Genomic DNA, 18,325 nt, shown 5'->3' on the forward strand with positions numbered 1-18,325 from the left:
GAACTGTGAATATATCATGAAATTTACTCTCTGACATCATGCTTTGCCTATTTGACACTATTGAAACTTCTGTATTTTAATGGGATAGGCATGTGGGTTTACTAATCAATCGTGCACTGTCCTGAGACAGCCTGCAGAAGTTAATTCATCTAATACAATCAGCTAATAGAGGGAAGTCAATTCCTTATCATGGGAACGGGTTTTTATGTGCTGCAGTTTATTGCCGTTTTGAAAGAACTTTTCTCTGTAAAAGCCTCTTGATTGCTGGCCAATCAACTTCTGTCACCCTTCTGCTCAAATCCTTTAGCAGTTGCCCGGATCTCTCACGGTAAAGGTCAAGCCCCTTAAGTTCATCACCGACGTGTTTGCGTGGTCTGGCCCCCGCTCTCTTCTCTGGCTGTCTCCTTCCACTCCTCAGTGCCACCCTGTTTCCTTTCCAGCCCAAACCGCTGGTTGAAGGCTTCGCATCTTGATCCCTTTGAACTGTTCCCTGTTGCTGGCGTCCCTCTGCCCTGTCCACACTGGGCTGACTAACCTTTATAGAAAACAGTGCCAACAGCTACATGTTCGGGTGTATTAGTACACAGAATAGACAGCTCACTCTCTGATGAGCGCATTACTTGCATCTTACAATCTGGTTATTTTATTTAACCTTTTGGAGGTAGTCTTGATCACTGGTATCAGTTCACACATGGGGACACGGAGACCCAGAGCGGGTAAGTCATTTGCTCAAGGTCAAACAGTTGCTGGTGGAACTGGATCTTAAAACCAGGCTTTTCTAATTTTAAAATTGATTCTCTTATCACTGCTCTACTACAGTCTAACAAGAGAAAACGTTTTCCTATCAAAAGAGATGTGAGGAAAAGGTTACAGCAATTTAGAAGAGGTATTATTTTAGTTGGAGGGGTCACGAAGGCTTTGGAAAGTAGATGTCGTGTAGCTTCATGTGCCTGAAAATAGGTAAGCGCTACCTGAAGACTTTTGGGGGTTAGGGATGGGAGGAGGGAAAGAGAAGGGCGTCCAGAAGAGGGACTAGCGTAAGAAGTCGAGGGAGAGCAGCAGGTGTCCATTGGCCCTGTTGAAAATATTATAGTCGTTAACAAGGCATTTTTGCTTAAACAAGCTTTGGAAACTTTACCATTGCCTAATTTGTTCTTTTAAAACACAAATTAGGGGCTGGCCCGGTGGTGCAAGTGGTTAAGTGCGCGTGCTTCGCTGCGGTGCCCCGGGGTTTGCCGGTTCGGATCCCGGGCGCGCACCGGCGCACTGCTTGTTAAGCCATGCTGTGGCGGCGTCCCATATAAAGTAGAGGAAGATGGGCACAGATGTTAGCCCAGGGCCAGTCTTCCTCAGCAAAAAAGAGGAGGATTGGCATCAGATGTTAGCTCAGGGCTGGTCTTCCTCACACACACACACAAAAAAACCCCCCACAAATTAGTATTTGTAGATTAATATCTCAGGGCCATAAGAATAGGCAGGCAGTAAGTGATAGTGGAAAGGTGCATGCTGGGGCTCCCCGTCCCTAAGCAGTTTCTCTACCTGAACTTCTAATGATGTCTGAAATTTATCCGCAGAGAATTATTTCTCTGCATCATAAGGATTTAGTCTTTCGGAGTCCCTCCGTAAAACGCAGACACACTCCTGCGAGCGATAGCATCTCATCTAGTAAGGATAGTTGCCACTTAACAAGAGCCAGACCCTGCAGCAGCAGCAAAGCAGAACCCCAGCTGGTGACTTCTCTGCACTCTTAGCGCACGGTTTTGCCTTGTCTTGACTAATGTTCACAACAGTTTAGTTACCAAATATCTTTGCCCATAAAACAGATTGGTGAGTAGAACTCACATTTCAACATTGAAAGTAATAAAGCAAAAAATAGTAACCTCAGGAGTGTCTTTTAATGATCTGTTATGAAAGACAGGCACAAATAGGCAAGAGACGCTTTGCCTCTACAGGCAAAAATAAAGAAGAGAATTGAATCAATTAAAGGTAGTTCAAGCCAAGCCAAACAAACGAACTAAAACCTTTGCAGCCTGTTATATATTTCAGGCGTAATTGTTTCTGATTGACCTCAGTGTATCCATTAACAGAAAAAGTTGCAACGTCAGCTGATGTGTTTGATTTGCTTAATAAATCCCTTTTGTAAAGTTTATAATTTTAATATTCTTGGTTGTAGAATGGAGTCACTTGATAAATATTTAGACTGCTTTTTAGATGTCTAGGTTAAAAGAACTAGTAACTTTAAAAAAAGAAAGAAAAGTGATTATATGAAGTTTCCATGGTTCCACAACCATTCATAAAAGCATTACCAATTTCAGAACCTAAGTATTTTATTGGGGAAAAAAAGGTTAGGAAATGTGTCAGTCTTTCTGGAATTCCACCTGTGGAACTCCAGTAATGTTAGCAGCACCTAACAACCTATGTTGTCCTTCATTTTCTACGATAATAGTAATATTGTGGTAGATACAATAAGTTGAAATTGAGAAGCCAGAAAAAAAAATTGATCCTGTGTCTTTTTGCGTATGATAGGATACTTTGAAAACACCTTGAGGTTAATTTTTGAGATAAAGTAACTTCGGTTAGAATAGACGTTCTTTACTTTTTCAGGGTTGTAGCATGTCTTTGAGAATATGATGAAACTTATGGACCCTGTCCCCGGAAAAATGTATATGTGCTCATACCATCATTTTGCATATATTTCATGGGATTCATTAACTCCTAAAGTCCATCCATAGATCCTGGCTTACAGGAGTTACGTGTGCCTCTAAGTGTTATTGCATCTTTACTTTGTACTTAGGCTATAGGTCAGTTACTAGCAATAAATATTAGAAGAAGGAAAAGATTACTGGGATTAAATGTTGTATTGTGGGAGTTTCACCTTTTAACTTGGAAGGTATTTGAGCCTACAGCTTCCAGGTGTCATAGGTCCACATTGTTATTTGAGGATTCCACTCAGTGATGTTCTCTTTCTCAGTGTTTGAAATACGTGGTGATTGGCAGTTTAGCAGAAATTTGGAAACTTAAGCCACAGGAGACCTTGTGTGTAATGTAAATGTTTGGTGCTATTTCTCACATTTTGTATTTGCCTAATAAGTATGAATTAACATCAACCTATAATAAGAGTAACTAACATTACTTACCTGGACTGAATTATCAAGTTCATGCCTATTTTTTTTTTTTAATTTTCATTCGGAGTTGATTTTCTCTCATATTCTTTAATATCATTAATTACTAATCATTATGGCTTGTTTTTTCTACTCTTGCCCAGTAGATGGTACTGTCAGCTTTATTTTGAAATATTCTGTTTTCAGAGTTGATCATTTAAAAAATTTTTTTTTCCCAAAAAGTAAAGTTATTTTTAGCTCTTTTCCTTCCAGTTAGCTTCTTGCCATCTCCTAGACTGACATTTTTAGGTAAACACACCTAACTGGGCCTAGTATACACATGTTACCTGGGAACTTGTATCCGGAATATGTAGTAGGGAGAAAATATTTCATTTCCCTTAACTATTTCAACTCGTTCAGTCTAGATAGCTTTTAGTAATTGTGGACTCTGTGCAGAAACTAACTTAAGGTGCTATTTTCACTTAGTAGAAAAAATAATTATTAATTTTTGCTTAAGACTTTTCTGTCTTGTAGTCTGAGTCTAGTTTGATAAAATAAATCATTCTATTGGCATGTTGACCAAATAGATTTTTTTAGATTGGGAAATGGAAGGCCTTATTTAAATACTACATATTTGGATGCTCATGTATATTTCTGTGAAAGATCTAAAAGCTTTAGGCAAAAAGTTTTATAATCTTTTTCAATTTTGAGCTTTCTAGCTTTTCATTATCTGTTAAAATTAGTGGATTTCTAATGTCATTCTTTTTTATGGAAAAACAGAAGAAATAGAGAAAACTTTGAACTATCTGTTTGAAAGAGGATGGGGCCCCTGCACATAGGTAGTGGTTAAGCCTTCAACACACACAGAACAACCAGGCTCTTGCAGAGACATACTTGGTTTGACACTTGCCATAAGGTGAGAGGAAATTTTCAATATTTGGAGTCAAAATGTCTGTGAAATCAAAGTGCTCTTATTTTTTAAGTGACAAAATTATCCTGTAGCTATGAGACTTGGTCAGATCTCATAGATATTATGCGTTGTTTTGGAGGACTAGAGGTGAATATACTGGAGGATTCTAAAGAGCAGTGATAGAAAGAGGACGGGCAGAGCCGGGGGTCACGTGGCTCAGGCTCCAGCCTTCCTCGTTCACATCTTGGAATATAAGGATAAGGATGTACGGGTCATTATTTCTGGAATAGAGATATTCCTTCCCTTTGAACGAGGTGAACTTGGGTGAGGCAAGTTGATTCCTGGGAAAACAGTAATTCTCCTTTTACTAACTTTGATTATTAAATAAGCAGTAATATGAAATAAGAAAAAAAGTCACAGCAAAAAAAAAAAAATGGTGTTTGAAATTTCAGGCCATCTAAGTGAGCTGGCAGCTCTCCAGGGCAGTGCAGCGTTGGTTGTTTATACCCTTAAGAAGCACCTTACTGCTTTGTTCTGTTCCCCCTTGCCCGAATTCCAAAACTAGTAAACTGCAAAGGGCTTAATATTGGGAGAGGGCTTATCTTGATATAACTGCTTAAATTAACTTTTAAAACATAATTTGCTTAACAGCTCCATATATGTCAGCCATTAAGTGGTTACTGTCCTGAGCACTTTTGTAAATCTTGCCTCTTTCCACCGTGTTGCCGCTAGTTTCGGGTAAATGAGTTTGGAGCCCTGGAAGTTATCACGGATGAGAGCGAAATGGAAAACGTTAAAAAGGCAACAGCTACCACCACCTGGATGGTGCCAACGGCTCAAGAAGGTAAGAACGGGTCACCTGCGCTGTCATTTCTTTCTCTTGAGAGTTGTAAAATAGGAATATCGAAGGGTTTATGGTAGACTGGAACTTGGAAAATCCTGGGTGACCTTCGTGTCACGTGTTCTTAGGTAAATTTCTATAACGAAACAGATATGGAACCAGCTTTTTAATATTTTAAAATAACTATAGACTGTCTTCTTTCCTAATGCCAGATCTGTCCTAGAACAAGGTTAATTGGAAATTACCAAGTAAATCCATGTTGTAATAGCCTACCCAGGTGACTTAGCCAAAAGCCTGCCACTTTTTTCTCATCTACTCCGATGGTTGTAACTAACACCTATATGCTGATGACTCCTGAATCTATATCTCCAGCCCCGACCTCTCCCCCGAGCTCCAGGCCCGTATTTCCACCTGCCTACTGGACATCTCCACCCGGATGTCCCACAGGTACCTCAAACTCCACATGTCTGAAATGCGATTCATTTTCTATTTCTCTCTCCCCTCCCCCCAGACTTGCTCTTTCTTCTGTACCCCGTATTTCGGTTGATGGTAGCACCATCCTTCCAGTGGGCAAGCAAGAAATCTAGGAGTCATCCTGAATTGGTCCTCCCCCAGTCCCATAGCCTGTTACTCAGTCCTCTTGGTTTTTATTTCCTAAATATGTCTCAGATCTGGCTTTTTCTACTAATTATCTCTTCCACTGCCTTAATTTAGGCCCTTATCAACTCTCACCTGAACTATTTCAGGCATCTCCTAAAGAATCACTCTGCTTCTAATTTCACCCAATTTATCCTGCACACTGAAGTCAGAGGAACTTATGCAGATTGCTTTTCTGACACGTCACCAATTTCTTATTGTTTCTTGAGCAAAACTTACAAAGATCTATGTGGCACGCACCCCCCTGCCAGCTCGGTCTCTTCATCTCTGTCCCCTTCTTTGTACTGTGTTCTGACAGTGCCAGCAGCACTGAATTCCGTGTAGTTCTCCCAACACATCCTGTGGTTACATGCTTCCTTGTCTTGCTGTGTTGTTTCTTCTGGCCGGGATGCCATTTCTCTCTTAGTCCAGTGGGCAAATTCCTCTTCAGCCTTCAAAACCCTGTTCAGGCTTTATATCAGAAAATCCTTCCCTGACCTGACCCCGGGCTGAATGAACCACTTCTTCCTCTGTGCTACTCCTGGGACTTCTTCATGCTTCAGTTATTGCATGTATCACGTTATTATAAATATTGGTTCTCTTGCCTGTCTTCTCTTCCAGACTGTGAGCTCTCTTGGGCAAGGTCTGTACTGTCATTATTAATGTCTAGTGTAAGTTGGTGCCTAATAAATGTTTGCTGAATGAATGATGAGCCTAATGATTTAGGTGGAAGGAAATGTGAGTTCCTAAACTATTTGGATAATTATGTCGCAGGAGATCTGCTACATTAAAGGTAAAATAAAGAGACATTGATTTAGCCAATTAAGTAAAACAAAATCACTCATCAAAAGGTTATAAACATAAAATAACGTAGATAACCCTTTTTAAATTTTGTCAAAGATACATCTGTAAAATAGGATTCTGTAGACTGATGGTGTCATCTTCCAAATTTAATGACTATGAGGTTTTCTTCATTTTACTTTGAATTCTATAGAAAAGCCTTGGACGAGCTTTTATTTATCTTTTCTGTGGAATTTTTTTTGTTATGTAAATGAGTTGAGTGATTCCTGTCAAGCCCATCCTCTTCTCCCTCCCCAAGGCTATAGTTTGATCATTCATTCATTCAATAAACATTATTCTTTTATTGTGTTGCTAACAAAATTATTAGAAGAAAAAGTTTAAATGTATTTTGGAATGTTTTCTGTCATGGTTTTAATATTTTTTTTCTTCTTTTCATCTTCTAGTCTTTTCAGAGAAGACTGGGATGCCTTTCAGGTTGAAGGATCCAGTGAAAGTAGACGGGCTTCAATTCTGTGAGAACTGTTGTCAGTATGGCAACGTAGATGAGTGTCTCTCTGGAGGAAACTATTGCAGCCAGAATTGTGCTCGGCATATGAAAGACAAGTAGGTTTTTGCCCTGTTCCATTTATAAAGTGGGTTTTAGAGTCCAAGGTCATGGTGCTTCGGAAGACAGAGGCTCTCTGACGTCTGTCACCGATTCATGTGCTTTTTTTTCAGAGACTTTTCCTTTAGAGATGCATGGACCCTGATCCCATCATTGGACCTAGTGACTTTGGTCATGTCTGATCTGAGTTGTATGGCTTAAGTCGTACCTGCAGTACAGCCTTTGCTCTTTCTTTAGCCTTTTGCTTACATTAATTTTATTGGTCTCCAGCTAAGAGTATTTAAATTTCTCTGGGCTACATACACATTTTGATGATACTGATGTTTATGGAAACATAGTTTTGTTTAAGTTTTGGGGGTTCTTAGGTAACCCAGCTAAAACTCCACGAATGGAATAGAGCTTCCACTGATTGTGACTCACCTGAGTGAAGGTGGGCATAGTGAGTAGTGTAACAAGTTATGTTACTCCTGATCTCAGGGCAGACTGAGGATTACGAGACAGGGACATCAGCTCTGAATGACAGTGGTGTGTGACTGCCATTCGGGGACTGTCTGACGAAGTTCAGTTTATCACTGAGAGGGTGATTTCTTGCGTATAATTGTATACTACAAATAAATGACTTGACATTTATATTTTAGTGGAATTTCCCATGTATTTTAATAATTATAGGCTTGGGAATTGTCTGTTTTTGTTGGCCAACTGATATTTTACAAAGTGACTGTTGGCATTTTTCATTTGGACTTGTCAATCTTAATGATTGCTAGATCCTTGATTTAAAATTGCCCGGAAGACTGAAATATCTCTAAATAATTGGTTCTTTTATTAGAATGGATGGCAGATGTGAAATAATTTTCAACTTGTTAGAACCTGTTTCATATATAGTGCTGGTCCCCTTTTGAAATTATTAATATATAAGCTGATTTCTACTTTCTACCTTGACAGTGTCATCCATGATGATGGTTTGAATGTGCCTTATCTATGATATTTTAATGCCTCCACATTTTCCTGGTGGCGAAATATTTTTCCTTTGGAGGCTGATTTTTTAAAAAAAACTTTGCATTGATGATGAACATGTAGATGTTTGATAGATATTGTTTCCTGTCACTATTTTGGGTTTATAAACACAACAGAGATCAGAAGGAGGAAAGAGACACAGGAGAAGACAACGAGGAAGAAGATCCTAAGTGTAGTCGGAAGAAAAAACCAAAATTATCTCTGAAAGCCGACTCCAAGGAGGATGGGGAAGAGCGAGATGATGAAATGGTTAGTATCTCTTATGCAACTACCAGGGATCACGGGGTGCTTCTTAAGTGGGTAGCACCACAGTCAGAGGCGCCGGCTCTGGGCCTGTTACCTGACTTCAGACGCTGGGTCCCCGACTCTGCATTACCATCAGCAAGTTACCTGCCTCCCCTCTCTGAGTGTCACTGTCCTCATCTCACAGTGGGAATAGTAAATAATAATTAATAGTACCCCCTCCCTCAGGGTGAAGAAGTAGGGTGTACTGGAATTTATTGCTGGAGTGAGAGAGGCAACAGCAAAACCTTCGGTTTTGTGAATGAATCTTAAATTCCTCTCGATAGCAAAATGCCAATCCCATTTTGATAAATTGCAGACAGATCTCCTAAAGCTATGTGAGTAGGTAGAAAACAGCAGATCAATGTCAGGTATATTTGGGGAAAACTAATTCAAAATGTGCTAATTAAAACATACATATCTCATCCCTAAAGTATGTGTTAATGGTTCTATATGAAAAGAGAACTTTGAGGTCTTGAAGTGTTTCCCTGAAGATCAGTATTGAGCAACGATTATTTGCTGGTCACTGTTCTAGGAGCTGGGAATACAGGGATGAATAAGACAGGGTCTCTCCTCTCAGGGACATCACAGTCTTGTTAAAGGGACATATAATAAACAAAATGAGCAGGAGAAATGTCAGCCTGTGATGAGTGCTAGGCTGGGAACTACAACAGGGCATTAGGGTTGGCTGACGGCTTTAAGCTGAGTTGTCAGCGAGGTCTCCTGGAGAAGGTGGCCTGTGAATAGCGTGATCAGAGCAATAAGAAGGAGCCAGCTTTATAAAGTTAGGAATGAGGAGCCCTTTGGTCAATGGAATGGCTAGGGAAAAGTCTCTAAGGTGAGAACATGTGTAGCATGTTTTATTTGAGGAAATAAAAAAAAACGACAATGTAGTTGAACCTTGGAGGTTAGGGGAGAGTGGAGTGAGATGAAGTTGAAGAGGTCCGAGTCATGTAGGGCTTTACATAAGTAAACCAGAGTGGTGGGTGTTCATTTTATCCTGAGTGTGATGGGAAGCCATTGGGAAGTTGAAGACAAGGGGATACTTGGATAGGATTGATGTTTTAGAATAATCTCTCTAGCTTGGACTTGTGAGAACGTGAGTGGAACCAGTCACAAGTTGATTGCAGTGGACTACCTACGAGGGCTGTGTAAGGTAGAAGTCAGGGGATTTGGGATAGATGTTAGAGGTAGGGTTGTCAGGGTGTGTGAGGGAAAGAGAGGAATCAGGGATACCTCTTAGATTTTTGGCTTGAACAATTGACTGGATAATGATGCCATTTATTGAGAATGGGAAGGCAAGACTGGAGTGTGGAATCTAGACTTCTTTGGCCATCGTGAGTTTGAGATGTTTATTAGCCATCCTAGTGAAGATCCTAAGTAGGCAGTTAGTTATGTGAGTGTGCAGTTAGGGAAGAGGTCAGGGCTGGAGATATGGACTGGGGATAATGGGCATACAGGTGATCTTTAAAACCTGGGGAGAGGGATTCGGTAGAGCAGAGAAGGGGACTGGATTGGAGGAGACATCAGCAAAGGGACTGAGAAAGAGGGGCTGGTGAGGTATGAGGAAAACCAAAACAGAATGGTCAAGGAGCTAAGAGAAGAAAGCGTTTCAAGGAGACTGGAGCGATATCTGTGCTATTCCAGAATGTAATTCTTGGAAATGTTCTTATTTTGTAATGACCTCAGGCCAAAAGCAACACAGTTCTCAAATGACCTGTATTCTTTCCTTGAAACTTATGAAGTGAAATTGAAGAAAAGTACAAAAAAAAAAATACTTTCTGACAGCTCTTTAACTTTTCATTGGTGCCAATTTCATGAACTTTTAAAAATCATAATTTTCCTTCCTTACTGTAGGAGAACAAACAAGATGGAAGAATCCTGAGGGGTTCACAGAGAGCCCGAAGGAAAAGACGGGGTGATGCGACTGTGTTGAAGCAGGGTGAGTTGCTGAAGGAAAGAGTTTACTTGTAACTTCATGGAAATGAAAATATTTCACCCAGGTAGACATTGTAGTCTTAATTTTAATACACACTATGGTAGGTAAAGTATTGCGTTGGGTTTTTCTTTGATTAAATTTTTGCAATAAAAATTAGGGTTTTGAAGAAGATGATAAGGGGAAAAAACAAAAATTAGTAACTCTCTAAGGCAAACATGAGAAGATCTTTGTTTCTTTATTTTTCCATCAAGTAGGTATCTTCTACTTCTGCACTTTTACTGAAACCTCTGTTCTTATTCATTTCCTAAGATTTTTAAGTTTTTAATGTTTCCTCTCAAACCACAACCTCCTGATGTGGTACCTTTTTTTCTCTCATTGTTCCTCAAGCAACACTTTATTCTCATGAGGAATCCAGTCCTCATGCCCTTCCCTTTAATACTTGACTAGATGACCTCGCCGCCATATTCAGCATGGACCTCAGGTCATGTCCACAGAGGCCTCAGTGCCCTCCACTCGGCTTTGTCCACTTGACCGCTCACATCTGCCTGGCCAGTCCTTCATGTCCATCATCCACTTTGCACAGCCCCTCCCCCAACCTGCCCGGTCACGTTGTCCCTGCAGATCAGGGCCATGAACCCAATGCTCCTCTTGAGTGATTGGATGTGTTCCTTGCGTGTCCCTCTCTTGGCTCCTTGAAAAGAGTTAGAAATATTCCTGCCTGCCTCAAAGCCCACAGCCTAACATCTACCTTCTTGGGGAGATGACCTTCTGTTTTTCATCACTGAGATCACTCTGCACTCTGCCTCAAAAATGTCTTTAACCTTTCTTTCCCCTCCCCTTCGTTTCTGCTCTCAGGGGCCTGGCTCCTGTGGGGCCTTATTCCTTCAGTCATTGATTTCTCCCCCTTAGGTATTCAGGGTTTTTTCCTCTTCGTGAGCTCCATCTTAGCCTGTTCAAATCTCATCCCCAAAATACCTTTCCCCTGATTTTGCTACCCCTCAAGCTATTACACTCTTCTTTTCATTGCCATTATTTGTCAAATTGATCCCAAATAAAATTGCTATTAGCTGACTCCGTGTCTTTATCACTTAGGCGTTCTTCTACTGCTCAAAATCTGGCCCTCGCTGGGCTGACCCCTGCCCCCCACACACCCTCCAAGATAAGCAGCCATTCCCTAATCACTCAGTGTACTGGACTTCTCTGGTCCTCAACTTGATCTCTTAGGAAAAATTTTTGAGCATCCTGCTTTTAGAAGCGCTCACTTCCTGTAGCTTCCATCATACTGTTCTATCTTAGTTTCCTGCTGTGTTTTCTTTATTTACCTTAAGTTCTTCTGTTTCTTTCTTCTACCCTCATAACTGTGGATATGCACCTCTTAGCTCTTGTTTCTTTGGAAGAGGAGCCGGAAAGAGACTGAGAATACCAGCTGTGGAAGTAAGAGAACAGTCAGGTCTCGTGATAGTTAGGGAAGTGTGAGTTCGGAACATGTATCTGTGATTTCTTAGGTTTGGAAATTCTGTCATTTTAGTCTCACTTGCCTTTCAGGCTTGCCCCCTAAAGGAAAGAAAACTTGGTGCTGGGCATCCTACCTGGAAGAGGAAAAAGCTGTGGCAGTACCAGCAAAACTGTTCAAGGAGGTACGGGCCCTTCTAGAAAGCATTGTCTGTAAGGGCAAAGGAGCCAGAATGCTTGTGGAATTAGTATTGTCATTTCCATTGTCTGTTTAGGAAGTGTGACTTGGGATAGTTTCTCAAACTTATTGTTGTTCATTTGCATATTTGTGTGGAGGGGTACTCCAAGGGCAGCTAGCATTAATGTGTGCACACTGTCTCCCAGTGCCATGTGCATGGTCACACACTGACACGCACACATGCTCTTTTCTCTCAACTTTTACTGGGATTTCACTCACTAATTTTAAGAGGGAAACTTCTACTACTACTGAAAAACTGGTAGATAAGTGAAAACTGGCATGAAATTTCATGTCAACATCATGGCTTTGGGAGAATAAAAATGAATTGTTGAGGTTTACATAATATCACAACAAAACATCTAAAAATGAATTACTACTTTATATTAACTATAGTAAAATATTTTATCATAAGTGATTTAAAGTCAGTTATAAAAGTATAGACACCAAGTGTAGTTCTGAGTAGGAGCTGCTGCTCCTGGGTTAAAACAGGAGTCAGTCAGCTTCTTTTGTAAGGGGCCAGATAGTGAGTATTTCGGGCTTTATGGGGCATCTCGTCTTGGTTGCAACAACTAAACACTTGTTGTAATGAAAGCAGCCAGAGGCCATATATGAGTGAGTGCATATGGCTGTCTTCCTGTAAAACTTTATTTACAAAAACTGGTGGTCAGCTGGATTTGACCTGTAGACTGTGGTTTGCTGACCCCTCGTTTAAATTATTTAATTATGGTATGTAATCTGCCATTCATACCTTGTTATGTATGTGTGACCATAGGGAGTTGTTAAAAAATGATGAACAGTAAATGTTAGGATGATTACATCTACATTAAGAATATTTAATTTAAACATGATAGTAACTACATATGAACTTGTTCTGTATAATTATTTTCTATAACTTTGGTCCTTTGCAGAATAGACTTTTTTACACTTTTCAGAAATAAAGTTTAGGGGCCGGCCCAGTGGCGCAAGTGGGTTAAGTGCGTGCGCTCTGCTGCGGTGGCCCGGGGTTTGCAGGTTGGGATCCTGGGCGCGCACCGACGCACCGCTTGTCAAGCCATGCTGTGGCGGAGTCCCATATAAAGTGGAGGAAGATGGACATGGATGTTAGCCCAGGGCCAGGCTTCATCAGCAAAAAAGAGGAGGATTGGCAGATGTTAGCTCAGGGCTGGTCTTCCTCACAAAAAAATAAATAAATAAATAAATAAAGTTTAAATACAGCTAATTACTTGAATCAGTAATGCATTTATGTAATTCAAAATGTAAAAGTACTAGAAGAATATGAAGTGTGTCCCTCAGAGCCCTGTCCTCTAGGTTCAGGTTTGCCTCTCCTGAAGTGATTACAGTTAGCAGTTCTTGTGTTCCCTTCCTAGAAATTTATATGTGCAGATAAGTGATATTTATACACAAATTCTCTCTTCCCCATCTTAAACCAAATGATGACATATGTCACATATGCTGTTTTGGACTTTGCCTTTTTGTTTAACTTAGTTTGGAAATTATTCCTTGTCAGTTCATTATTCCCTTCATCATTCTTTTATGTTAATGCATGATATTCCATCTCATGTCTGTTCCATAATAATTGAAGCTACTCCCTATTGGTTGACATGTGTATGCCAATATATGACACATATATGATATACGTTGACAAGTATATATGACACATACATATATGACGTGTATGTCAGTCAGTAGGGAGCAGCTTCAATTATGGAACAGACATAAGATGGAATACTGTATGTATACATGGAATGTATATGTATATGAATCTTTTGCCATATAAATGTTTTAGTGAATAACCTTGTACATCTGTCACTTTGCATATGTGTGGGTATCTCTGTTGGATAATTTCCCAGAGTTAGAATTGCTGAGTCAAAGAGAATGTTCCTTTTCTATAGATATCATGAGATTGCTGGAGGTTGTCCTAGTTTACCTCCCTCCTAGCGATGTATGTGTGTGTCTGTCTCTCTAGAGCCTTGCCAACACGGTGTCATCCAACTTTTTGATCTTCACCAACCTGATAGGTCAAATATATTTTAGTGTAATTTTACTTTGTATGACTCTTAGGGGTGAGGTTGAGCATCTTTTCAAATATGTAAGATATTTAAATTTCCTTTTCTGTGACCTGTTCATAGTCTTTGTCCATTTTCCATTGGATTATTCAGTGATTCTTTTCTTTTGGATTTTTAAGAGTTATTTATGTATGTGGTTAAATAGTCTTTATTTAAGAATGGTAATTATTCACATTTGTAACTAGGCCTTCAGGATAAAATACTAAAACTGCTGTCATTTTGCATTTTAGTATCAGTCCTTTCCATATAACAAAAATGGGTTTAAAGTTGGCATGAAATTAGAAGGCGTGGACCCGGAGCATCAGTCTGTGTACTGCGTCCTCACCGTGGCTGAGGTGAGCTCTGCCTTGTCTTTATCTTTAAAATAAAATCATGATTATGGGGTTTTAATAATGAGAAAAGGGGCCGTTTGTTGATTGCTTACTTCATGCCAAGCACAGTGCTTAGTGTTTTGTGTACATTACCTCCTTTAATCTTTACAAGAACCCTGTGCAGGTCATGTTTCTTCATCCCTGCTCTATAGATGAAGGAACCGAGGCTCAGAGAGGTTAAGGGAAGTATACACGGCCACACAGCTTGAAAGTGGTAGAACCAAGATTTGACTCCAAGTCTGTCTGACTCTAGAGCTTTTGCCATGCTGTGTTCCTTAACACAAGGAGCAGACCAACAGATATTTATATTTTTTTAGTATTTCGAGATATCTCTGAAATTTTTATAGAAAAATTGTCCAAGTCAATCATATATATCTTAGTCCAATATATTACTGAGAGGACTTCCTGGAATTTCTTTTTTTCCTCCTCTGCTACCCTCCACCTTGCTCCATCCCTTGAGCCAAGGGTATGTATCTTTTAAAAATTCCCCCCAAAAGTATAAGATGATCTTGAGTATTAGTTTTAGTTATCATAGTATTCTTTCAGAGACTTAGTAAATTTGTAAGACGTTTGGCTCCTATAGAACACAGTTAACTTCTAACAGCCTGATGATGACAGTCACAGTAAATAATAATGTACAGGTACATAGAGGGTACCATGTGACAGATGCGAAGTAAGGGCTTTCCATATACTAACTCATGTTAGTTCTCAAAACAGCTGAGTTTTAGGAAAGTGTTGTGAGGAAGCAGATTCAGTAAGTGGAGACTGCTTTTGAGAAGTTTAGCTGTAGAAGAGAAGGGGACGTTTTTAAGGGGTGTGTGTGTGTGTGTGTGTGTTTCAACTCTTGGCTTTGAAGGAGATTTATTTTAATTTGTCTAGTTTTTTATTATAACAGTAATGTTTGCTCATCATGAAAACTTCAACTAGTATAAGAGCAAGCATTATAAAAAATAAAAGTCCTGTATCCCACCCCCTTTTCCTCATTCCATATCCCAGAGGTAATGACCCTTGTGAGTTTACTATTCCCTCTAGATGTTTTCTCTATGTGTAAAACTATGTGTCTCTTTTTCACATATAAATCATATCATATGTAATATTCTACGACTTGCTTTTGTGACAATGTATCTTTTTTATTATATATACATAATGTTTTTAACCATTGGGTAGTATTCCATTTCTCTGAATTGCCGTAGTTCAGTTAATTGCTCTTACATTGATGAAGAACTGAGTGGTCTTCACTTTCTCTTTGTTCTTATTGTTATAAACAGCACCTCCAGGAGGACTGTCGGGGACATTAAAATTTTTGATGCATGCTGCTACCTGCTGCTCCAAAAAGGTTTATCACTTGTTACATTCTCACCAAGAGTGTAGGAGAATTGTTTGCCTAAGCCTGAAGGACGGTCTTTACTTTTCTTCTTCTTTCTTTTTGCAAGGGGAAGGGACTGGAGAGTGTCTGAATACTAAGGAGCAGAGGATTGGGAGGTTCAGAGAGCACAGATAATTGATAAGGCGGGGATAGGAGAAGGAAGGGTCCAGAGTATATGAGGAGGTCCACCCCTTGGCTGGGAGGAGGAGTCTCTCCTTGGGTTCTGTCAGGAGGGAGGGGAGAGGATGGGTGCGTGTGTGCTTGGGCAGGTTTGCCAGTTTGGAGGAAGATATTTGAGAGAAATTCTTTGCCATGAAAGGTAAATCATCGGCTGAGAGTGAGGATAGAGATAGTGGGATTGATAGTAGATTGAAGGAGAGAGAGGAGGATTTGAAAAGCCTGCTGTGAAGAATGGGAGAGGGAACTGGATGGGGCCATCTAGAAGGATTGCTGTGCAGCAGGGAGAATCCAGTGTACAAGTACATTAGATTCTCATTATTTGCAGTAGTTATATTCTATAAATAGTGAATACTGAACCACTGCTCCTAGGGGAAGTACAGGGTTAGGTTCCTGTGAGCCTCTGGTCACAACAGTTTCATCACTTGGTCAATACATAACCTTACTTATGGTGTCTCTGTTTAAAGACGTCTTATTTAATATCTATTCTTGACTCATTAACGTTGAACTCACAGCCAACAGCACTATAACTCATGCCTGATGAAGCTTATCTAATATACGTCTTCTGTAAGGCACAGCACAGCCTTCTTGCCCTTAGGAACACTAGCCAGCACTTCAGTGCTACACTTGGGGCCATTTTAAGTAGCAAAATCACCAACAAAAAGGACAAACAGGAAAAACGTGGCACTAAATAGACTGTGCAAAGGACACTTGGCTCACAGTGTGAGAGAGGAAACAAGAAGGCAGTAGCCTTGTTCAACCTCAGCTGGGAACTTTCATGATGGGCAACTTAAATTTTTTGCCCCTCTGTGCATACACAAGTCCCAAAACATGAGTATTATTTTGGGGTTACAGATTTTATCAAGTTGGTGAATTTGCAAATAAAGAATCCATGAATAACGAGGATTGACTTACATCATTGTTCTCCCCTTGGCACAGTCCCTAGACCAGGTCTAGGTGCAAACTGGGTGGATGCTTGGGATAGACTTTTGTCAGGCAAATGTTTTGGGGAGGACATCAGGGCAACAATTTAAAACAGTTTTAAAAACTGTTTTAAGTGATTGCTAAGGAAGGCTGGCTCAGGGTGAGGGGGATGCCAGGGAGAAAGTAGAAAGATCAATGTGAGATGCTAGAGTTTTCACTGAGATCGAGGAAGAAGTATATTGGGAGTAACTGGGATAACAAACTGAATAGGAGGATGTCTTCATAGGGTTGGACCCTTTAACTTAGTAGTTGAGAGGCGGTGCAATTTCTGATGAGACAGGCCCCACGGGAGTGAGTGTTTGAAGGGGAGAGGAAGTGCAGGGAGCAGAGGAGCCAGGGTGTTGGGTGAGTCATCCATGTGCGTGAGGGAACTACTCAGGACGGAGAGGAAGAGAGGAAGCCAGGGCTTAGTGTCCGGTGAGTGGGAAGGGATGTTTGGGAGGGTAGCACACGGATGACAGATGATAAGGGTGGGGTGGTGCAGCCACTCGGCTCGGGCCTCAGAGAAGCAGACCGGAGAACAGGAGCTTGGTGTGGCCTGAGACCCTAGCCGCTCCTCAGGCCTAGGAGGGATGGAGAGTGGGAGAGGGAACAGCCTCCGCTTGAGGGAAGGCCTCAGAGGGGCGAGCTAAGTATGCTATGGTAAACAGTCTCCTGCATCCTCAATCTCCTTGATCAAAGGCACAGCTATGTATGTACACACATAACATATATACACATACAAACAGATACATGTAAATACACACATGGACTCGCACATCTATAATTTCTCTCCTAAACTGACTCATCCTATACAGTTTGTTCTGCCACTTGAATTCTAACGACATGTTTTAGGGAACTTTCCATGACAGTGACTGTACAGTTACCTAATTATTTTGGGCTTGTTCATTGCTCTGGCTCTGCGCTCTAGTCTCAAGCCTCTTATTCAGGCTTCTGCGGGGCAGGTACTCCCCCAGTGGTTAGAGGTCTGGCGTGGTGTCTGGGTCCCCTTGAACACGTCTGCCGTGCTGGTGGGAAGAAGATCGAGAGGCTGAACTTCTCTCTAGGAGCCCAAGGCAGAGCGTGACCCAGCTGAAGCCCCATAAACACGTGACATTGTCACTCGGAACTTCCCTGAGTGGGGCCCTTTAGGCAGATGTTCGGCCTCAGCGTCCAGCGTGTGTTACATAAAGTGAGTTCTTACTGGCGCTCCAGGGAGCCTGTCTCATCTAAATAGGAATGGGAGGAGGTTTTTCTTTCTTTCTCCCAACCCAGCTACCGGTGGAGGGGAATCTGTTGACTTCCCTCCATGTCTGTCCCAGCCTTGATGGGGCCAGATGTCACTGTGTGCAGAGCTTTATAAAGGACAGAGCGCCGGCATCCAGGCGGTCACAGCATGGCATCCACCGTGGGCCTCTGCGGGAGCTGTGTGCCCTGTGCTGGGCCGGCTGCTGCCCTGCCGGCTCTCCTGGTGGCACGTGCTGGTACAACACGGGGAGTGGAGAGAGGACGTGTGGATGTGGGGAGATCATGCTTCACCCCATATCCATGTGTTCCTAATGTA

The 18,325-nt window shown here is 41.1% G+C and overlaps 1 protein-coding gene across 8 annotated transcripts in view; it reads left to right on the forward strand.

Annotated features, from left to right (window-relative positions):
- Positions 1–18,325, forward strand: part of L3MBTL3 (L3MBTL histone methyl-lysine binding protein 3) — a 114,786-nt gene that overhangs the window by 23,065 nt on the left and 73,396 nt on the right. For 7 of the 8 annotated variants that reach the window (XM_087444082.1, XM_087444089.1, XM_087444084.1 and 4 more), the window contains 7 exons: positions 4,744–4,855; positions 5,225–5,299; positions 6,733–6,892; positions 8,024–8,156; positions 10,047–10,131; positions 11,674–11,765; positions 14,115–14,219. In XM_087444082.1, the coding sequence (XP_087300208.1) occupies positions 4,744–4,855; positions 5,225–5,299; positions 6,733–6,892; positions 8,024–8,156; positions 10,047–10,131; positions 11,674–11,765; positions 14,115–14,219 (762 nt within the window). The remainder of the gene's footprint in view (positions 1–4,743; positions 4,856–5,224; positions 5,300–6,732; positions 6,893–8,023; positions 8,157–10,046; positions 10,132–11,673; positions 11,766–14,114; positions 14,220–18,325) is intronic. The other variant, XM_087444087.1, reaches the window with a different exon arrangement.

This window comes from Ceratotherium simum, chromosome 19 (genome assembly GCF_057802395.1).
Source record: "Ceratotherium simum simum isolate JZ-2026a chromosome 19, ASM5780239v1, whole genome shotgun sequence".
NCBI lineage: Eukaryota > Metazoa > Chordata > Mammalia > Perissodactyla > Rhinocerotidae > Ceratotherium > Ceratotherium simum.